A 24,136-nucleotide genomic window follows, 5' to 3' on the forward strand; every position below is an offset into this window, starting at 1 on the left:
TTGTGCCAGAGAGCAAAGACGTGCCCAAAACAGACAGGGACATAGCAAGAGGACACAGGAGCTGGCCTAAAGGGGCTCTCACAAGCCAATGTGGGACCGTTTTAGCATTAATGTAAACAACAACAGTAATTAAATAAAAAGATTCCATGAGTGTGTACTGGTATTTAAAAAATTTAAGGGGGTGGGAGGAGCTGCTCTTTATAGGATACAAAATGAAAAATATGGAATAACAGGATTAGAAAAGTCATTATTTGAAGCCACCACAGTAATAACTAATTAAGGCAAGATTCTTCAAAGTATTTTACGGAACAGATGAACTTATCTGCAAAGCAGAAATAGAGGTGCAGATGTAAAGAACTTCCGGCTACCAAGGGGGGAAGTGGAGGGGTGGGATGAATTGGGAGATTGGGATTGACATATACACACTGTTGATACTATGTATAAAATAGATAACTGAAAAGAACCTACTGTATAGCAGAGGGAACTCTACTCCGTGCTCTGTGGTGACCTAAGTGGGAAGGAAATCTAAAAAAGAGGGAATATATGTATACGTATAGCTGATTCACTTTGCTGCACAGCAGAAACTAACAACACTGTAAAGCAGCTATACTCCAATACAAATTTTAAAAAAAGAATAAAAGATTCTTCAAAGTATTTGAAAATCATGGATGAGAGGTTGTTGGGGAACAAGTGATTCTCACCATCTCAAAGATTACTTATAATCAGGTTGCTTACTATCAGGTTACTTATTATCGTATTACTATTTTACAAGGGAAAAAGGTACCTTTAAAAGGGGAGAAAAACTGATGCACCTCACTTTATCACATAATTATAATTTAACATCAGCAATGAGATAACGGACACATGGCTCATCTCTTGATGTCACGTACCTTACCTACAGAATACACTGGCCAGAATGTTTACACTAAATCCACAAATCATCTAATTCCAATTTTAAAAATACTATTTGTGATTTAACATTAATTACCATTCATCTAATTCCAATGTGAAGAACCTTCTATAAAACAACTGGCCTGGTGTCTTAAAAGGGGGGCAAAGGGCTCTGGAGTGCTCTAGATGAGAGGAAACCGAAGACGGGAGACTAAACGCATGCAGGACAGAGAGCGGTGAAGGACACCCCAGGACCTCCAGGAAACCCACACGGTGTCACCAGGCACCAGCTGTGTATGGGACAACAGCACTGCTGCTGTCATGCTGCTGAGGTATCACCAGTCCTGATGCAGCAGAGGGTCTGTGTTCCTATGATACACATGGTCAGGAACACAAAGGCAAAGTCTGCAACTTGCTCAAGGCTCACCTGAAAGCTACCCCTTTGGTTTAAGCAAGTTCTGTAAGAGAGACTTCTCAAATTTCCCTGAATCCGGAAGAGTTTACAACTGACTTCCACCTTCTTGAAAACCATTTTCCTAAAGACTAGTGTTGACCTCCTTGTTTCCAAGCAGAACAGACTGATTTTACTTAAATTTTCTGCATTGGTAAAGGGGAAAAGGGGGGAAAAGAGGAAGAATAAACGAAGCTTGCTAGGTGCAAGACTAATATTACTTCAAAAAACTTTTAAACAAGAATTCTAAAACAATTATTTTTTCAAAATACTTACAATCCATCAGACTCTTAGTTGGAACACAGTAATAAGAAACACTATCCTGCACACTCCACTGATTCCCCACACTCCACATTTCCAGCCCAGATCTCCCTCCTTCAACTCAGACCCATGTTGCCAATGTGAGACTGGCCATCTTTACTTGGATGACAAGTAAGTAATTAAAATCTCATGTGTTCAAAACTGGAACTGTTCCCTGAATAACACCATCACTTACCTAGGTTCCCAAGCCAGTAACCTGAGACATCTCTGACACCACTTCTTCCTTCATCAGCTCAGTCACCGATCCTATGTGCATCAATTCTCCAACCTCCCCACCTCAGTTCAGCCCCTCACCTCTCCCCGCCAGCAGCCTCTCCCCACTCCAGAGTCAGGTCAGGACCACAGCGTCTCAGAATCACCTTCCCAGTGATGTTAGTAATAAAGGCAGAAGGAATGTCAGAATTAGAAAATCACTATTTTCCAACCTGCAATGAAATAATAGTTCTAGGCAACACTCTTCAATGGCTCCTAAAACCTACACACGAAATGTGAGGAGTTTTCTAATGGTAGATAAGACTGAAAACACCTAATCTCAACGATCCTGTTAACTTCACTGGAAAGGAGTCAGCTAGACAAGATGGGCCTTCTGATGTGTTATAGCACCACTCATGACCATCCTTGCAAAATAAATCAATCAACCAACAAACTTGAGAGCAATCCTGCTTCTACATCTAGCTACCAGTTCACAAGAACACGGGACAGAGGAACATGTTATAAGCTATCATGTGCTCATCCAAACCCAGAATATGGGAAATTCTACAGAAAAACAATGTGGTCTCTTCATCAAATAAACATGATGGGGAAAAATAGGGGAAGGTTAGAGGAAGAAGCCGTTATAGATTAGAAGATATTTAGAGATTACTGATGATATACAACATGCAGACCATTTTCAATTCCCAATTCAATCAAATCAACAAAGACATGTTTTGTTTTGTTTCTTTGAGACAGCTGGGGGGAACACATTATTAGATAATAGAAGACATTAAGAAACAAGTGTAAACTTTTTTGGTACGATAATGGTATAGCGGTTATGTTTTCACAATGTCTGTAATTTAATAAAGTTTTGCAGGGTAGAGTGATATGCCATCTGGAGTACTAAAGTATTTGCCTTAAAATACTCCAGCAAGTAAAAGGGGAGAGTGGGAGCCGCAGACAGGAAGAATGGCGAAGTCCTGATAGTGACTGGAACTGAGTGATGAATTCTCAAGTCTCACGATACAGCCTTCTGCATTTTTATATGTCCAAATTTTCCTAATAAAATTCTTCAAAAAAGCAAGTTCCTAAAACATAAATCTCATCACACAACTTCCCTCCAAACTTCTGCCGGCCCTTCTACTGCCCAGACGGTTGAGTTTAAATCCAGGCGCACACGAATTTCTTCCCAATTTCTGCCCCTGTGTCACTCCTGCTCCTTTCCAAGTGAAAGCTCCGGCACTTCTCACCATCACCCCAAAATCTGTGCTTCTGCAAAACTCTGCATCTTTGTACCTGCCTCCCCTCCTAGGACCCTTGAATTTCTCATCTCTTAGGGCTTCGGCCAAAGGACGAATCTTCTGTAATGCACCTTTGATGCTTATCCTCTGACTTTCCACAGCGGCCTCACAGCTGCCCGAGATCGTGTCTCACTCCATGTTTCAGGTTCCGTCCACCTGGCCCTCCCCTTCACGTACCGTGAGCGCCTTGAAGGCAGAGGCGCATCTTATTCTTCTTCCTCCTAATGACTTACATATGAGAAATGGATTTTTTTAATGAATGAACATGAAATAATTAGCAAACAAGAGGCTGGACTTATCCCTTTCATCAGGTAAAACAACTTAAAAGAAGTCTACAATTCCAAAGACTCTCGCCTGTACACAGAAAGACCCCCGGGGTCCCCCCCCCCGAAATCCACAGCTGGGACCCCACAGCGCGAGGTCAGCCTCCTCTCGGCGCAGCTACTCGGCGCCTCCCTGTTGTCTCACCTGGTCCTGGCCACCAGCCAGGCTGCTGGCCCCATGTGGTGGCTGCTGGGTCACCCGTCGGCTGCTGCCCAGCGCAGCTGATTTACAAGGCCGCGTCAGCTTCTGGCGCACAGCGAAGCGATTCAGTTACACCTCCACACTTATGTCCTTTTCCATGATGGTTTATTACGGGTATGCAGACAGTTTCCTGGGCTCTACAGTAGGACCTTGTTGTTTATCCACTCTATAGATGATAGTTTGTATCTGCTAACCCCAAACTCCTAATTCATCCCCACCCCTTCCCCTTTGGTAACCATCAGTTTGTTTTCTATGTCTGTGAGTCGGTTTCTGTTTCGTAAATAAGTTCATTTGTGTCATATTTTAGATTCCACGTATAAGTGATATTTTATGGTATTTGTCTCTCTGACTTACTTTGCTTAGTATGATCATCTCTAGGTCCATCCATGCTGCTGCAAACGGCATGATTTCATTCTTTTTGATGACTAATACTCCACCGTGTACCACATCTTCTGTGTCCATTCACCTGTCCACGGACACTTAGGTTGCTTCATGTCTTGGCTACTGTGAAGAGAGCTGCTGCTACCTATCCTAATTCCTCAGTCACCTGGGAAGAGCTCTAACGCTGGCTCCTTAGCACAAAACTTTGAAACAAGACTTTTCCTCTGGTCATTAGACTACTCCCAAGATAGTTACAACCTGTATGTTTTAAATAAATGGGTTGATGCAAATAAATAATATAGCACTTTGGCTTTAGGCTTCAAAATACTCTGTGTGAAATTATTATTTAGCATTATCTAATGAATCAGTAGGTTAGTTGCACCAGGGTAATCCAGCCCTGGAGTAACTGGCCAGATTGAGTGAAGTCAGGACATAAAAAATAGCTACCATCTGATGAACAGTTGTTTGCCATCAAACAACAGGTATTAGATGATACAAAGAAATTAATGTTAACTTTTAAAATAACTAAAAAATAGTCGAACAAAATTAAAACCACACATATCACAAGTCTGAGCACTTTCAGTATACTAGTAATCTGTCTTCTTACTCATTTTAATAGTTTCACACATAAAGTAAACATACTATTTATTATCCAAATTAGGACAACTTTGAAAATGAACGGGACTCTGATCACAGTCACACCAGGTCGACAGGCTTTTAAGCTGGGACTGGCCCAGGGTCAGTCACCCTGCCCCACCTGCTCAACGCCCAGCCTACAGGAATGGTGATCAATACTGTGCATGAGGTGTGATGGCAAAACAACTGAACAAGGCACGCACACCCCAGCATCACTGCCTCTACCGAACCACCTCTGGAAACCATGAGCTTTTCAATAGTGCAACCGCTGCTCGAAAAACTTTTGGAAGCTCACCCCTGCACTTTTAGAGCCATCACCACGCTTTCCTTGGGTACAAAGAGGAGGCGTTACTAGAAATTTTCTTGCATGACATATAGATTCTTATGAAGACAATTCCAAAATAAATAATTTAAAACCATTTAGGGCCATGGAACTATTGGAATAAATGTTTACTTCACAAAATGTACACTCAAAAATAAAGCCTATTTGGGTGCACAAATTCTAATTCATTTTACATTAAAAGAGTACATATATTATTTTATAGGCAGTATTTCAAAAAGCTACCCTCAGACAAATTTTAAAATAAAGGCAAAACTATCTCCTAGCTGAGTAGTAGGGACACAAATGATTATTAAAAAACACAGTTGTGGGCTTCCCTGGTGGCGCAGTGGTTGAGAGTCCGCCTGCCGATGCAGGGGACATGGGTTCGTGCCCCGGTCCGGGAAGATCCCACATGCCGCGAAGCGGCTGGGCCCGTGAGCCATGGCCGCTGAGCCTGCGCGTCCGGAGCCTGTGCTCCGCAACGGGAGAGGCCACAGCAGTGAGAAGCCCACGTACCGCAAAAAAAAAAAAAAAAAACAACAAAAAAAACACAGGTGTTTGCTGGTTAGAATATGCATTGATAAAAAATTATTTTAAAAGAAAGGCAGGGGCTTCCCTGGTGGCGCAGTGGTTAAGAATCCACCTGGCAGTGCAGGGGACACGGGTTTGAGCCCTGGTCTGGGAAGAACCCACATGCCGCAGAGCAACTAAGCCCGTGCGCCACAACTACTGAGCCCGTACTCTAGAGCCTGCGTGCCACAACTACTGAAGCCTGCATGTCTAGAGCCCATGCTCTGCAATAAGAGAAAACACCACAATGAGAAGCCCACGCACCACAACGAAGAGTAGCCCCCGCTCACCACAACTACAGAAAGTCTGCAAGCAGCAACAAAGACCCAACACAGCCAAAAATAAAATAAAATAAATAAATTAAAAAAAAAAGAAAGGCAGAAGGCAAAATCCTTTTATATGGTACTACTCTTAAAAGTAAGATCATACATGGACAACTTGTAAGGCCCCTCAAGAGCAAAAGATACATATGATCTATCTTCATAAAACTGTGACCATTTAAGGGTCTGGTCCATTTAAGACACTCTATATTTACTTGGGGAAGGAAAAAAAAAAGCTATCTCTTAAAAAAGAACCAAAAATGTAAAAACAATAAAGTGTTGCCATGACAGGCCAGTAGAGGTTCTTCTGTGTCATGGGACATCCATCATCAAAGCTCAGGCAGACCAGCGGCCGCCTTGTCCGTAGATTTTCAGTCACTAAAGATGAAGGTCTGGAGAGTCTCACACAAATGAATGTTAAACAGCACCTCAGTTTTTCTTTTTAGCTTCAAATACCCAATGGTCAGCAAAAAGGTAAAAAGGTATCCGAATGCTAAATGACAAAAAGTATTTTAATGAACAAATACCATTTCTGCATCATGTATATTTTCTGGTGAAGAGTATCAACAATCACTTTTTGGGGTATTTTAGAATCCATTCCTAACTTCTGTGATGCTTACTAAGTCCTAGGCAAGCAGTGCTCCCAGATTTAAGTAGATAAACTGACGAATCAAATAGTCTTAAATACTGCTGTAGTAAAACCTCTCCACAAGACAAAGATTTTGGTGAATGGGAAATATCAGTTTTCACATAGGTAGCAAATATTTGTTTCTTGCATGAACAGAACGATGACGAGATGAACAAAGCATTTTCTCCTACTGGCTCTCTACTTCTATACCTACAGTGAAAGAATCACAAGAACCTATGAACAGCAAAACTATTTTGCTGGGCTTCCCTGGTGGCGCGGTGGTTGAGAGTCCGCCTGCTGATGCAGGAGACACGGGTTCGTGCCCAGGTCCGGGGGGATCCCACAATGCCGCGGAGCGGCTGGGCCCGTGACATGGCCGCTGAGCCTGCGCGTCCGGAGCCTGTGCTCCGCAGCGGGAGGGGCCACGACGGTGAGAGGCCCGCGTACCGCAAAAAACAAAAAAAACTATTTTGCTAAAGTGGGAAAAGGTTAGCGACCAGTGCATTTTTGCCATATGCCTGTCCACTGATACTACTCAATGATTAGGTCAAAAAGTCATAGCAGTATAAATACTGGAATACTTTATAAAAGACAGAATTCAGGAGAAAGTTCACCTGACATAAGAAATAGAGGTTTCAGTCTTATAAAAATTCAAAATGTTGTTAGTGCCTAGAATTTTAAGTTACTTATAAAATAGTAAGGATAGCTTAGAAAAAGACACTTCCAAGTGGACAAGTGTCTTCCTTAAACTAGGACAAGGATTAAGAATAAGCCTCAGGGACTTCCCTGGTGGTCCAGTGGTTGAGAATCCGCCTTCCAATGCAGGGGAAGTGGGTTCGATCCCTGGTCGGTGAACTAAGATCCCACAGGCCAAAGGACAACTAAGCCCACTCGCCCCAACTACTGAGCGCCACAACTAGAGAGAAGCCCATGCACCACAACGAAAGATCCCGCATGCCACAACGAAGATCCGGTGAGCCGCAACTAAGACCAGATGCAGCCAAATAAATTAAAAAAGTAAAAAAAAAAAAAGAATAAGCCTCAAACAGACCAGTCGATCAGGAATCATTCTCATTCAGACTGTCATCAATAATTTTAAATCAAGAGAGTTGCAAGTTGGGTTTAACCAGAGCCTTGATAAAGTGAAAGGGCCAATAAAGCCAGTATTCTATAAGTCAAGACTTCTTGGGAGAAGTTTCAGCAAACTTATCTCACTAATAAAAGCAGGAAAGTTAGAAATAAATTTAAGAAGATTTCAATCAAAATGTCTAAACTTTGAGAGTAATATGAACCAATCACTTAGTAAGACAGGTGCATTTGTATTTGTATAGTGTTTTTACTGAAAGAAATAGGGAAGGAGGGAGTAGGCACCCATTCTAGAAAAGTGAAGTATAACTGCAGCAAAAAACTAAAGAAAACATTCTCTAATCTGAACTCATCTTGTGAAGGATTTCCTTTACAAAAATTTTAAAAGTACTGAAGGTTTTGCTTAGTAATTTAAAAACTGTATTTATTAAAGACCCTGCCACTACAGCATACAATTAAAAAACTGGTAATTCTACTCCTCTAAATGGATTTCAAACTACAGCCCAAACCAAAAGAAAACCTACCATAGTGGTTAAGAGTGTGGCTGCCTGTCTCTGTCACTACTAATGGGTGAATCTGGGCTGGCACTGAACTTACCTAAGCCTCCGTTTTCTCATCTTAATCCATGAAAGTGCTGGCCCAGCATTTGGCACAGACAGAGGACATGTGCTGGGTGAGCAGAAGCTGCCTCTATCACGGCTATTATTGTTAACAACCGCTACACACAGTCAAGTCCCAATACTGTTTTTGTCATTTAAAAAATACTAAGTATGCAGCTGAAACTCAAATTGTTGGGAAAGAAGGGATCAATATTCAGCCCTTAAAAAATAACCTCAACAACTAAGACTCTTTATTGTGAGCAATTTTCACTATATAGTTCTAAGTTCAAGAACCTCTGTCAGTATTCTAAAAAATGATAATTATTTCTAATGAAAAAGAAAACTAAAAGCAAAAGCAATAAGTTGAATTAGAGTCAGTTCAATTTATAAATAGAAGCTATAAATGAAACTTACAAAGAAAAGTAAAATGGGAAATTCTTAGAAGATTCATAAATAAAGCCAATTCAATAATGTATGGAATATGAGAATCAAGGATAAAACAATGGACAAATCCATAGAAGGAAACTCTTAAACCAAGTTTGTGCATTAGTTTTAATGTTATCCCACTTTAGACCACCATCAAGTCTTTTTTCAAACTGCTGATGATAGAAGTTTAACTCATCTGAGTTCCTTTCAATTCTTTATCCTTCCTTACCACCAACAAGAGCTACTAAAAAACCATAAAGTGGTTAAAAATTGAAGTGGAAATAGAAAAGAAAAACAGAAGACCCGGAGATAATCAGACCTATGAATAATCTGAAACGGATTAAAATTTATAGCTTTATAAAGTGATCTAAGAATTGTTTGAATTAGCAGAAAAGTCAGACTTAGAAATATGTTAATAATGCTGATTAAATATAAGAGTATGTGTTGTATCTGTGATAGTAACATAAATTTTCCTCAGGTATACAAAAACATGATGAATATGACCATATTTAATGTGACCATAGTTAATAATAATAATGTGACCATAGTTAATAATACTATGATGAATAGCATAAAAAATATTCCTCAGGTATACAAAAACATGATGCTCACATCATGGACGAACAAGTAAAGTTTCAACACATCTCTTTTCTCCCCACTATCATCTTACTCTTAACTTAAAGGAAAATAACAACATGCCCCAACTATACCTGTATGTCACCTGCAATCACAGCTTGGCTACAGAAAAAAGAGCCTGGCAAAAATCAATGAAAGCATTCTATGAGAATCAACTGGCTATACAGAACTCACAATAGGAATGCTGTATATTTTATTATTATTTGTAAATTCCTTACTATACATTCTGTATATTACTAAAATTTATAATAAACTTATTATACTAAAAAAACCCACTATGAGATAAAATATAATACCTGGACATCCTTCTTCACTGGTTTAGCTTTGTTATCCGCAACTTTCTTCCTAAATTCAAGAAGAACTTCTTTACAGTCCTCAAGGTGAACCTCAGGCTCCCAGGTATCATCATCTGATGTGTATCCTTTCCATCGAACTTTATAAACGATCTTGCCCTGTTATATAAATTAAAAACAGGCAAATAGAGGATATTAGACTTGACTATAGCTCCAAAGCCATACAGTTGCTGAGAATACATGAACCAACCTGAAATGGAGATTAAAATCATGGTAAAGACTGTTCATCTCCTGAGATCATTTGTGAATTCCTTAAAATACATAATGAAAGTCCATCCGATCTAAGTACAGCTGTAGCTTCTCCCTCTGAGGGCAAGTGCTTACTGTAGTGGAATAATAAAATATCAGTCATATTTTAATCTGTCCCCTCCAAATGTGAATCAGCCTAAAAGCCTCTCTTAAAATGTTCTCTGCAAGACATGAGAAGCTGGTAATTGTAACAGTTTCTGGGGAGAAGGAAGGAAGGAGAGTCAATCTTCAATCTATTTTGCACGTATTACTTTTCACTTAATAACTAATTTTTAAATTAAATAACCACAATAAAACAAATGTAAAAAAATGTTAATCTCCTGAAGCAAGTGGCAAAAACAAAAACAAAAACAGTATCACACCAAAAGCAAAAGCAACAAAAGCAAAAGTAAACAAGTCATACTACATCATACTAAAAAGCTTCTACACAGCAAAGGAAACCATTAATAAAATGAAAAGGCAACCTACTGAGTGGGAAGATATTAGCAAATCATATATCTGAGAGTCAATATCCAGAATACATAAAAAACTGATACAAGTAAAAAGCAAAAAACAATCTGATTAAAAAATGGGCAGAACAACTGAACAGTTTTCCAAAGAAGACATACAGATGGCCAACAGATAGCTAAAAAGATGCTCAACATCACTAATTATTAGAGGAATGCAAATCAAAACCACAATGAGTTGTCACCTCACACCTGTTAGAATGGCGATTATCAAAAACAGAAGAAATATCAAGTGCTGACGAGGATGTGGAGAAAAAGACCTCTTTTTTGCACTTCTGGGTGAGACTGTAAATTGGTGTAGCCACTAAGAAAAACAGTATGGAAGACCCTCAAAAAATTAAAAACAGAACTACCATATGATTCATCAATCCCACTTCTGGGTACTTATCAAAAGAAAATGAAAATACTAACTGGAAAAGATATACGTACCCCATGTTCACCGCAGCATTAGTTACAATAGCCAAAAAGTGGAAACAATCCAAGTGACCATCAATAAATGAATACAGAAAACGCAGTATGTGTATATAGACACACACATATATATCACATACATATATAATCATATACATCACACATATATGTATGTACACACACACACACACACTCACACAATTATTCAGCCATTAAAAAAAAGAATGAAGTCTTGCCATGTGCAACAACATGGATGGACCTCAAGGGCCTTACGATAAGTGAAATAAGTCAGAGAAAGATAAACACTACATGATCTCACTTACACATGTAATATAAAAAGAAAAACAGGGCTTCCCTGGTGGCGCAGTGGTTAAGAAATCCGCCTGCCAATGCAGGGGATGCGGGCTCGAACCCTGGTCCAGGAAGATCCCACATGCCGCGGAGCAACTAAGCCCGTGAGCCACAACTACTGAGCCTGCGCTCTAGAGCCCGCGTGCCTAGAGCCCGTGCTCCTCAACAAGAGAAGCCCGCGCACTGCATGGAAGAGTAGTCCCAGCTTGCTGCAACTAGAGAAAGCCCCCACGCAGCAACTAAGACCCAAGGCAGCCAAAAATAAATAAATAAATAAATATTTAAAAGGAAAAGAAAAACAAGCAAACAAACCCAAGCTCACAGATACAGAAAGCAGACCGGTGGTTGCCAGAGGCAGGGGTGGGGGTGGGAAATGGGTGAGGGGTCAAGAAGCGCAAACTTCCAGTTACAAGGTAAATATGTGGCGGGGATGTGACAAATGTGCAGCGTGTGGCCAGTTAATAATGCTGTGCTGCACATTCGAAAGGTGCTAAGAGTGCAGATCTTAAACGTTCTCAGCACAAGAAAAAAATGTTAGATGTTAACTAGACTTCCTGTGGTGATCATTTCACAATGTATACAAATATCAAATCATTATGTCGTACACCTAAGGCTATTATAATGTTATATATAATGTCAATAATACCTCAATTTTTTTTTTTTTTTTTTTTGCGGTACGTGGGCCTCTCTCTGTTGTGGCCTCTCCCGTTGCGGAGCACAGGCTCCGGACGCGCAGGCTCAGCGGCCGTGTCTCACGGGCCCAGCCGCTCCGCGGCATGTGGGATCCCTCCAGACCCGGGCACGAACCTGTGTCCCCTGCATCGGCAGGCGGACTTTCAACCACTGCACCACCAGGGAAGCCCAATACCTCAATTTTAAAAAAATTAAAATAAACAAACAAATAAAACCACAATACCATCAATCCATGTTTTTAATAATCCAAAGACTGAGGTCTTTTTCTGATTCTATAAGCAATGTGCAGTCTTTGAAAATCAATGAAAAACAGGAAAAAACAAATAAAAGTCACCTCAAAATACTGACAACAATTTGATCTATTTCCTTCGCCTTTTGCATTTATAAGTATATATTTAATGTATATATACTTAAAACACTGGGATACTATCAGTTTTATCTTGCTTTCTCACTGATATATCAAACATTTCTTGCTTTAATATCTTCCAGAAACATAATTTTTAGTGACTGAACATTATTCCATCATATAAATATAACAAAAAATACATGGGCTTCCCTGGTGGCGCAGTGGTTGAGAGTCCGCCTGCCGATGCAGGGAACGCGGGTTCGTGCCCCGGTCTGGGAAGATCCCACATACCGCGGAGCGGCTGGGCCCGTGAGCCATGGCCGCTGAGCCTGCGCGTCCGGAGCCTGTGCTCCGCAACGGGAGAGGCCACAGCAGTGAGAGGCCCGCATACCACACACACACACACAAAAACCAAACAAACAACAATGAAAACTCTCCCTTTGGAAACCAAAGGTTGTTTTGATTGTCTCCAATTTGTGTTTTTTATAAGTAACACTGTGACTCTGATTAGGTTGTTAGAATAAATTCCCAAAAGAGAGACGGGATCAAATAATAAAGCCATTTAAAGATTGTAAAAATGCACTGTCAAATGTCTTCCAGAAAAGATGCTCCAACTTTCACCTCATCCGATACAAGAGCAGGGATCAGCAAACTGTAGCAGGGCCTGCCTCTGTTTTTGCTCATCCTGTAAGCTAAGAATGGTTTTACATTTTTAAATGGTTGAAAACAAATCACCCGATCATTACACCTGAAACTAATGTAATATTCTAAGTGAATTTCACTTCAACTAAAAAAAAATTAAAACAAACACACAAAAACAAATCAAAAGAAGAATTATATTTACATCAAGTGCCTCAAAATGTGTTGTGCACTGTCAAAATCTCTTCATTTATTGGTTCACTTAATCTTTAGAATAACCCTGTGAAGTATTAATATTCATTTTACAGATGAGGAAACTGAAGCTTCTAGACAGACTAACTACTAATGATTACACAGCTAAGGAGTAGTTCAGGGCTTCCCTGGTGGCGCAGTGGTTGAGGGTCCGCCTGCCGATGCAGGGGACGCGGGTTCGTGCCCCGGTCCGGGAAGATCCCACATGCCGCAGAGCGGCTGGGCCCGTGAGCCATGGCCGTTGAGCCTGCGCATCCGGAGCCTGTGCTCCGCAATGGGAGAAGCCGCAGCACTGAGAGGCCCGCGTACCGCAAAAAAAAAAAAAAAAAAAAAAGAGTAGTACAGCTGAAATCCAAACCCAGGACCTGGGCTGCATGCAGAAAGTCAGTCCGCACTGTGAAGGCAATACGTGTAAATGCCAAAGGCAGATGCGGGTAACACGTTCTAGTGAGTTCCCAAGAAGGAAGATCACTGTCTTTGAGAGAACGAAAGTTTTTTAGGAGAATGAGGTCACATTTCTACCACGACAAGGAACACCAACTCTAAACCCCCAAATTGTCTCTCAGCCTACAAAGTCTAAAATGTTTACTATATGGCAATTTATAAAAAAAGTTCTGCCATATTCCACATCCACTTACAAAATTATCATTAAGCCATTTACATTTTTTCTTTGAAAAATTACCTGCTATGTGCCCACTTTCACCACTGCTATTCAACGTTGTACTGGAAGTTCTAGCCAGAGCAATTAGGTAAGAAAAAGCTATAAAACGCATCCAGGTTGGAAAGGAAGAAATGAAACTATATTCATGGATGATATGATTCTATTTATAAAAAAATCCCAAAGAATACACAAGAAAGTAACCATCTCTAATAAATGAACTCAGCAAAGTTGCAGGGTACAATACACACAAAAATTAATTGTTTCTATACATCTGAAATGCCCAAACCAAAAATGAAATTAAGAAAGCAATTCCATTTACAATAGCATCTAAAGTATAAAATACTCAAGAATAAACTTAGCTAAGGACATAAAAGACTTGCATACTAAAAACTACAAAACACTGCTGAAAGTAATTAGAGAAGATACAAGTAAATGGAAAGACATCTGTGTTCTTTGGTAGGAAGACTTAATACCGTTAAGATGTCAACACTACCAAAGTGACCTCAGGTCCCTATCAAAATTCCAATAGCCTCGTTTGCAAAGGTAGTAAAGACAAACCGCAAATTCATATGGAATTGGAAGAAGTCCTGAATAGGCAAAATAATCTTGAAAAAGAACAAATTTGGAGGACTCACACTTCTTGATTTCAAATTTTACTACAGAGCCACAATAATCAAAACAGTATGGTACTGGCATAAGAACAGATACATGGAGTCCAGAAATAAACCCACACATCTAAGGCCAACTGATATTTGATAAAGGTGCCAAGTCCAATGAACAGGGACACAAATTGTGCTGGGACAACTGGATTTTCACATATGAAAGAATGAAGTTAAATCCCTATCTCACACCATACACAAAAATTAACTCAAAATAGATCAAAGACCTAAATTTAAAAGCTAAAACCATAAAATTCTTAGAAGAAAACACAGGGGTATATCTTCAGGACCTTGGATTTGACAATGAATTCTTGGATACAGGCATACCTAAGAGATATTGTGAGTTTGGCTCCAGACCACTGCAATAAATATCACAATAAAGCAGGTCACACAATTTTTTCGGTTTTGCAGTGCATATAAATGTTATGTTTATATTTATACCTTGGTCTACTGAGTATGCAGTAGCATTATCTAAGAAAACAATGCACCTACCTTAATTAAAAAACACTTCATTGCTAAAAAATGCTAACCATCATCTGAGTCTCCAGTGAGCGGTAATCTTTTTGCCATAGTAACATCAAAAATCACTGGTCACAGATCACCATAACAAATATAGAAATAATGAAAAAGTGTGAAATATTGTGAGAATTACCAAAATGTGACACAGAGACATGAAGTGAGCATGTATATATGAAGTGAGCAAGGTATATATACAACATCAAAACATCAAAAGCCCAAACAAAAGAAAAAAATAGGTAAAATAACTTCATCAAAAACAAAAACTTTTGTGCGAATAAAGGACATTATCAATAGAGTGAAAAGGAAACCCATGTAACTGGAGAGAATATTTCCAAATGACATCTCATAAGGGATCAACATCCAGAATATATTTAAAAAAAAAACCTCCTCCAATCCCAAAACGAGACAACACAGTTATAAATGGACAAAGGGGGGCTTCCCTGGTGGCGCAGTGGTTGGGGGTCCGCCTGCCGATGCAGGGGACACGGGTTCGTGCCCTGTTCCGGGAGGATCCCACATGCCGTGGAGCGGCTAGGCCCGTGAGCCATGGCCGCTGGGCCTGCGCGTCCGGAGCCTGTGCTCCGCAATGGGAGAGGCCACAACAGTGAGAGGCCCGTGTAGCGCAAAAAAAAAAAAAAAAAAAGGACAAAGGAAGGACATGAATAGACATTTCTCCAGGAAGATATACCAATGACCAATAGCACCTGGAAAGATGCTCAACATCATTAGTCCTTTGGGAAACGCAAATTTCAAAACCACAAGATACTACCTCACACCCACTAGGTCAAACAAAAACATAGAAAGTAACAAGTGTTGGTGAGGATGTGGAGAAATGAGAACGTTCTCACATTGATGGTGGGAACCTGAAATGGTACAACTGCTGTGGAAAACAGTTTGGCAACTCCTCAAAAAGTTAAACAGAATTACCTCATAATCCAGTAATTCTTCTCCAAGGTATATATCCAAAAGAACTGAAAACAGAGACTCAAACAGATATCTGAACACACATTTCAGGGCAGCATTATTCACAATAGCTAAAAAGTGGGAAACAACCCAAACAAACAATCAACAGATGAATATATAAACAAAATGTGGTATACACATATAATGGATTATTCAGCCTTAAAAGGGAAGGAAATTCTAACACATGCTACAATATGGATGAACCTTAAAAAACATTATGCTAGGTGAAATAAGCCAGACACAGAAGGAAAATGCTGAACTGGCCAAAAAGTTCGTTCTGTAAAAACCCAAATGAACTTTTTGGCCAACCCAGTATTTATGATTCCATTTATATGAAGTACCTAGAATAGGGAAACTCATGAAGACAGAAAGGAGAATAGTGGCTGCCAGGGGCTGAGAGGAGGGAGAATAGGGAATTAGTATTTAATGGGTACAGAGTTTCAGCTTGGGAAGATGGAAAAGTTCCGGAGCTGGATGGTGATGATGACTGCACATCAGTGTGGATGTACTTAATGCCACTGAACCACACACTGAAAAATGGTTGAAATGAAAAAGTTTAAGATACACATATATAAAAAAAAAAAAGATACACATATAAAATCATATATATAAACTACATCAACAATATTTTAAAGTTACCTGTTGTATCTTTTGCCCATTTTCTCGCTCATTTATGAGAATTTTTCTCTTTAATACTTCTTTTTTTGGCCTTGCCACACGGCTTGCGGGATCAGTTCCCCCACCAAGGATTGAACCCGGGCTATGGCAGCGAAAGTGCCAAGTCGTAACCACTGGACTGCCAGGGAATTCCCTTTCTTTTTAATACTTGATGGCTATTAAATCTTTGTCATATATATTCCAAATTCTTGCTTTTCCAGATTTCTGATTTTTCTTTTCTGCTCAATACCCAATCTCACTGAGAAGCAAGAACATACTCATGCAATAGTTTTCTGCACGAATTGCAGAGCACCATTCTAGCTATACTCTTAACACTTGTCTGATTTTATTCATACAACCACCAAGGCAATCAACTTTCGAAACTGACTGCCAACCACTGTTCCCTCCTATTGCACCCTTCCATCATGCCCACACTGCCTTTCAATCATTCTGCCATCTGTAGAAAGACCAAGCATTAGCATCTAACAGGATTAGAAACTAAGAAATAGTGGGAAAAGAGTAGTCTCTTAACTTTTAGAAATAATCCTGAAAATCTTTATAATTTTAAAATAATAATTAAGAGTCTATGTTGGGGGCTTCCCTGGTGGCGCAGTGGTTGAGAGTCTGCCTGCCGATGCAGGGGACACGGGTTCGTGCCCCGGTTTGGGAAGATCCCACATGCCGCAGAGCGGCTGGGTCCGTGAGCCATGGCCGCTGAGCCTGCGCGTCCGGAGCCTGTGCTCCACAGCGGGAGAGGCCACAACAGTGAGAGGCCCGCGTACCGCAAAAAAAAAAAAAAAAAGAAGAGTCTATGTTGGGAATTCCCTGGCAGTCTAATGGTTAAGACTCCGAGCTTCCACTGCACAGGGCGTGAGTTTGATCCGTGGTCAGGGAACTAAGATCCCGCATGGTGGGCCCCCCCCCAAAAAAAAGAGAAAGCATGTCAGTTTAACGGTTCAGCTATATAACTGGGTGCAGGGCAGTGATTATAACAACTGAAAATGCATGCGTATGCTTTTTAGCAAAACAGTGTGGAAAGAGAAAACTATTAATACACAACCCTGTAAGAGCTCTATGAAGGCGCAGTTAAAACTGGAGATAAACCAAGGTGAGAGAGCGGCTTGCTTAGGTCCTCGTGGCGGCACTCCTGCTCTTGGCACAAATACCACAGGAGAAGTTACACCACTACAGGGGAGTGGAGGGATGCCTGAATGTACCCAACAACAGGGCTCGGAGACCAAAGATCCTTACCTGTGGGCCACCTTAGTTTTGTGTGCATAAAAATAGTGCTAAATGTGTTACTCAAAGTTGCTTTTAAAAAACACTATTTACTTTCAAATGGGCCAGAAAAAAATGTATATAAATAAAGAGAGAAAAAAATAAAGCCAATATCAACAACTGGGGGATCTGGGTAAAGGCGTATGGGAGATTCTACACAATTCTTGCAACTTTTCTGATGATTAAAAAAAAAGGCAGTAATGAACACATATAAATTTAATACTTGTTATCAATTAGGTTTGATCTAGTCAATGAGAATGAGGGAGTATTAACAATCATTCTCAAGTACAAGGAATACATCTCAATTTTAGCTCCAGATTTAACTGACTGATAATTGTTAACAGCCTTCATTTCAGCAGTTTTGCTTCATTCATTCATTCAACAAATATTTACTGAGGGTCACTATGTGTATAGCAGTATACAAAACAAATGAAAACCTGAATTACATGTTTTTTTATAGGAATAATGTCAACCCAAATATTGCCCAAGACTTTGCTGTATATTAAGAAATTTCATGATAGCCCTGGGATCTATAAACTTATCTTCAAAATTCCCCAAATGTCTATTTTCTTGGTAGCCACATTATCTTTCGCTTAATCAGTGGGACAAACTAAATGGCAGCAGATGGTCCGTCCTCTTATCCTCTTAGGTTGTATATACTAGATAATTAGCTAAAAATTTTTGTTGGGCTTCCCTGGTGGCACAGTGGTTAAGAATCCGCCTGCCAATGAAGGGGACATGGGTTCGAGCCCTGGTCCGGGAAGATCCCACATGCCACGGAGCAACTAAGCCCATGCGCGACAACTACCGAGCCCATGTGCCACAACTACTGCAGCCCGCGCACCTAGAGCTCATGCTCTGCAACAAGAGAAGTCACCACAATGAGAAGGTGGCGCACTGCAACGAAGACCCAATGCAGCCAAAAATAAAAAATAAATAAAATAAATTTATAAAAAAAGAAAAAGCAGAAATAAATGAAAAAATAAAGAAATATATAATCTAACACTAAAAAAGGGTAACATCACAACAAACTTTGGTTTATTCTATGAACACAAAGTTGATTTAACATTAGGAAATCAATGTAGTTTATCACATTAGTGATATAAGGGAGAAAAATTATGCGATCATCTTAACAGATGCAGGAAAAAATTTAATAAAATTCAACATCCTTTCGCAATAAAAGTATTTAGCAACTAGAAATAAATGGAATTTCTTTAACAAAGGGTAAATACACAAAAATTAATTGTATGAGCAACAAATAAGACAATGAAACTTTTCAAAAGACCATTTACCACTGCATCAAAAATATCAATTATACCTAAAAATCAACTTACTAAGACCTCAACACAGAAAGCTATAAAACATTATTGAAAGAAATTAAATTGATCCTAAATTTACCCACAGATTCAATGCGAATCCCAATAAAAATTCAAAGTTTTTAATGTGTGCAAGGATATTGACAAGTTGATTCTAAAATTTATAAGGCATTGTTAAAGAATAAAAAGACAGATTTGCTCAATGAAACCTGATCCCTACATTACACTATACACAAAATCAATTCCAAGTGAAATGTAAATATAAAATCTGAAAGGCAAAACAACAGAGCTTTCAGGAAAAAAAAAAAGAGAGAATATTTAGGGTAGGGAAAGATTTCTCAAACCAGACATAAAAAGCACTCAACATTGGGCTTCCCTGGTGGCGCAGTGGTTGGGAGTCTGCCTGCCGATGCAGGTGACACGGGTTCGTGCCCCGGTCCGGGAGGATCCCACGTGCCGCGGAGTGGCTGGGCCCGTGGGCCGTGGCCGCTGGGCCTGCGCGTCCGGAGCCTGTGCTCCGCGACGGGAGAGGCCACAACGGTGAGAGGCCCGCATACCGCAAAAAAAAAAAAGCACTCAACATCAAGACAAAGATTAAGTTTTTCTACATTAATCATATGAACTTCTACTGACCAAAAAAGACATAGCAGGAAAAGAGATATACATGACATCACCCACAAAGGATTTGAATCTAGAATACAACAAATTAATAAAGAAAGACAAAGTAGAAAGAGACCTGAACAGGCACTTCATAAAAGATAACCAAATGACCAAAAAATAAGTATTGGGTTGGCCAAAAAGTCCGTTTTTTGGCCAACCCAATATATGAAAAGATGCTCAATGATTTCAACACTGATTACTAGTGCAGAATCCAGAGAAATATAAATTACAAGTAGGAAATACCATCAGATACCCCACCAGTACTGGCTAAAAGTATAAAGACTGACAATATCAAGTGCCAATAGGATGCTTAACAAAAGGAATTCTCATAAAACATTAGCAGTAGTGTAAATTGGTACAACCAATTTCAAAAACAGTTTCCACTTAAAGCTGAAGACACATGCATCCTGTCTGAACAACTCCACTCCTAGGTATATACAACCAAGAGAAACATTTGTGCACAATACACCAGGAGACATGTTCAATAAAGTTCACAGAAGCGTTATTCACAATAGCCAAAAACTGGAAACCCAAATGCCCATCAACAGTAGTAGAAAAGAGAGACTGTAGTATGTTCATACAACTGAATACACTTGACCCTTTAAAAACATGGGTTTGAACTGCGGGGTCCACCTATATGCAGATATTTTTCAATAAATATATTGGAAAATTTGGACTTCCCTGGTGGCACAGTGGTTAAGAGTCTGCCTGCCAATGCAGGGGACACGGGTTCGAGCCCTGGTCCGGGAAGATCCCACATCTCTTTTGATGTCCATTTGATGTTTCATTTTTGATGCTGTGGAGCAACTAAGCCTGTGCACCACAACTACTGAGCCTGCACTCTAGAGCCCGCGAGCCACAACTACTGAGCCCATGTGCCACAACTACTGAAGCCCACACGCCTAGAGCCCGTGCTCCACAACAAGAGAAGTCACTGCAATGAGAAGCCCACACACCACAATGAAGAGTAGCCCCCGCTCGCCACAACTAGACAAAGCCTGCGTGCAGCAACAAAGACCCAACACAGCCAAAATATATATATATGTATATATGAAAATTTTTTGGAGATTTCCAACAATCTGAAAAAAGTCACAGACGAAACACATAGCCAGAAGTACTGAAATGATTAAGAAAAAGGTATGCAATGAATGAATAAAGTATATGTAAATACTGGTCGGTCATTACAAAGACATAAGGTGTGTGATATTTAATGTAAAATTAATGTGTTAGTTTTCTTAACGTTTTATAACTTTGCTTTCAAAGAATTATATTACCATATTCTTTTCTAATTGGAGAAAGTGAGTATTAGATTATTACAGGTAAGTGACTTCTTTAAAAATGTAATAATGTTTCTGATACTGTACTATGAATATGACTGTAATACCATACGCCACAAAAATTTTCTAACAATTCATTCATTAGTGTCTAGGCTAGGCTACTGGGAAGCAATTTTATCGATTACACTAGGCTACCATAAAGTATGAATCAATAAACTTTTTCACATTATCTTTTCATTTTTGATGTCCAGTGCTGGTAATACATATAACATCTACAGTGTTTTGTATCATATAAGACAATATTGATGTAGGTTCTGACAAGCAATTCATCTCATAAACAGAAGATGTATACTTAGGGTATAAATTACTGTAAATACATTTTCTCTTCCTTCTGATTTTTTAAATATTTTCTTTTCTTTAGTTTACTTTTTAATTAAGGATACAGTATACAATACACATAATATACAAAATATGTGTTAACTGACTGTTTCTACTATGGGTAAGGCTTCCCCTTCTGGTAGAAGGCTATTAGTTAGGTTCTGGGGGAGTTTATAAGTGGCTTTTCAGCTGTACAGGGGTCAGGCACCCCTAGGCCCCAAGTTGTTTGAGGGCCAACAACTATGCAGCAATGAAAAGGAAAGAAACTATAGCTCCAACAACATGGAATAAATCTCACAAAGATATTGTTGAGCAAAAAATGCAGACACACACCAAACAAATATAGTGAGATTCCATTTAAATGAAAGAAAAAAATTTTTTTTAATGTGGGGCTTTAGGTACAGTGCCTACAGTTCTTTGGAACTGGCAAAATTGAATATTGTAAAAGAAGTGAATCAACAATTCTGAAGATATTACGCTCCTAACCAAATATTTTCTGAATATCTTTCACCTGCCAAGCACTATGTTAAACGCAGGTGATACACCTATCACCTCAAGGTGCTTACAAGGTATCTGGGAAAATTATACATAGAAATGTCCCTATCTTTACTGCAACTAACAATAAGATTGATGACGCTGGATTTCGGTTATTTATCCCCCACTGTACAGGAGAATCTTTTTTTTTTTTTTTTTTTGCGGTACGCGGGCCTCTCAGTGTTGTGGCCTCTCCCGTTGCGGAGCACAGGCTCCGGACGCGCAGGCTCAACGGCCATGGCTCACGGGCCCAGCCGCTCCGCGGTATGTGGGATCTTCCCGGACCGGGGCACGAACCCGTGTCCCCTGCATCGGCAGGCGGACTCTCAACCACTGCGCCACCAGGGAAGCTCCAGGAGAATCTTTAATGTCAGCAACTGTGTATGCTACAACTCATCTCTATATCCTCAGGACCTAACACAGCACCTACCCATGCAGTAGTTGAAAACAAAAAAAGTCTGCTGAATGAATGGACAAAAAAATATAAGGTAGCGTATGACAAATGGGAAATAACAGACAATAAAAAGAACACAGGGGGACTTCCCTGGTGGAGCAGTGGTTGAGAGTCCGCCTGCCGATGCAGGTGACACGGGTTCGTGCCCCGGTCCGGGAAGATCCCACATGCCGCGGAGCGGCTGGGCCCGTGAGCCATGGCCGTTGAGCCTGCGCGTCCGGAGCCTGTGCTCCGCAACGGGAGAGGCCACAGCAGTGAGAGGCCCGCGTACCGCAAAAAAATAAAATAAATAAAAAGAACACAATATACAGAACGACCACCGTGTAGGGCCTTTGGTCATCTTACACCTATTTACTAAAACAGATTATTTTCCCATTGCCCATCCTCCCACCCTCTCACCTTCCCCCCAGCCTCCAGCCCACAATTCATTCACTCAATCTGATATACACAAAGCAAGCACGGCATGCTAGGCACTGGATTAAAGTGTCAGCGATAACGAATTAATAAAAAGCATAGTCTACCAAAGGAGCCTACAATCTAGCAGGAGACAAACATGTAAAGAACGATAAGCTTGAAGGGCATAAATGGGGAAGCACCACACTCTGCGGGGACCAGGGTGAAACACGTCTTTCACACAGACACTGGGCGGGAAGCGCCGGGCAGGGCGCGGCGAGGAATTCAAGGCTCCTGAGAGGCTGCTGGCACACGCCGCACAGGGAGAGCGGGCGAGGATGCTCAGGCTCTCAGACCCGAGACGCCGTCCCCCGGGGATGGGGATGGGGATGGCGCGGACGGAGCCTAAGAAGGAAGCCTCCTCTCAATGTCCCCGCGCCGTGGACATCCGTCTACACCGCCTCCAGCGCCTCCTGAGCGGGCAGCACCACTCCGGCCGCGCCGATCGCCGCGCGTGAGCCTCCCCCCGGCCCGGGCCCCGCATGTACCCCATCGATCTTCATGTCCAGGATTTTCTCCACCTCGAACACATCCTCGCCGTCATCCTCACTGTCCCCGACGGCCTCCGCTCCTTTCGCGGCCGCGTCCTTCTCTTTGCCCACCGCTCCTCCTCCCTCTCCTTCGACTCCGGGCGACTTGCCACTGCCGTCGGCACCCGAACCAGGAACTGCAGCCGCGCTCGCCCCCTCCGCCTCCGCCGCAGCCATAACGGAGCTCTGCCAGCCGCGGGGAGAGCGGTTGCGACGCGCGCCCCGCGCTCGGCCCCGAACCCCCGCCAGCAGGATGCCGCTGACTAGAAAACGCCAATGGCGGGCTCGGGACCCCAGAGCGACGCGCGCGCACAACAATCACGTCAGGCGGGCGCGCCGGAGCCCCGCACCACCCACAGGAAGCGGGTGGGCTGGCCGAGGTGGGGATGCCCCGGGCGGAAGGAAGAGCAGGCCGATGGAGGCGCTAGGAGAGGCCGCGGTGTAGCGCCGGTGGGCGGGGCTTGAGGAGCGTGGGCGGGGTGTGGGCTGAGGGGAAGGGAGCCGCGGAGCGGAGGCTGCATTGTAGCGCTGGTGGGCGGGGATTGCGGGACTTGGGCGAGAAGTGGGCGGGGCGAGAGGGTCAGCGCGCGGGTCTGGTTCGTGGCGGGTTCTCTTCGTGCCGCCCGCTGCCCAGAGCAGGTGACCCTTATCTGGGTGATTTTGATTCGATTAACGCCTGTGGAGGATCCAATCAAACACAGCCTATAGTGCT

The 24,136-nt window shown here is 41.4% G+C and overlaps 1 protein-coding gene across 3 annotated transcripts in view; it reads right to left on the reverse strand.

The window, feature by feature from the left end:
- The window catches only part of MPHOSPH8 (M-phase phosphoprotein 8), a 49,536-nt gene extending 25,821 nt beyond the window's left edge, over positions 1 to 23,715 (reverse strand). For all 3 annotated transcript variants that reach the window (XM_082676030.1, XM_082676029.1, XM_082676031.1), the window contains exons 1-2: positions 23,383 to 23,715; positions 9,582 to 9,737 (exon numbers count right to left, since the gene is read on the reverse strand). In XM_082676030.1, coding sequence (XP_082532156.1) covers positions 9,582 to 9,737; positions 23,383 to 23,601 — 375 coding nt within the window. In that variant the 5' untranslated portion in view covers positions 23,602 to 23,715. The remainder of the gene's footprint in view (positions 1 to 9,581; positions 9,738 to 23,382) is intronic.
- Between the last annotated feature and the right edge of the window lie 421 nt (positions 23,716 to 24,136).

Source organism: Grampus griseus (assembly GCF_964374135.1).
Source record: "Grampus griseus genome assembly, chromosome: 18".
NCBI classification, from domain to species: Eukaryota; Metazoa; Chordata; class Mammalia; order Artiodactyla; family Delphinidae; genus Grampus; species Grampus griseus.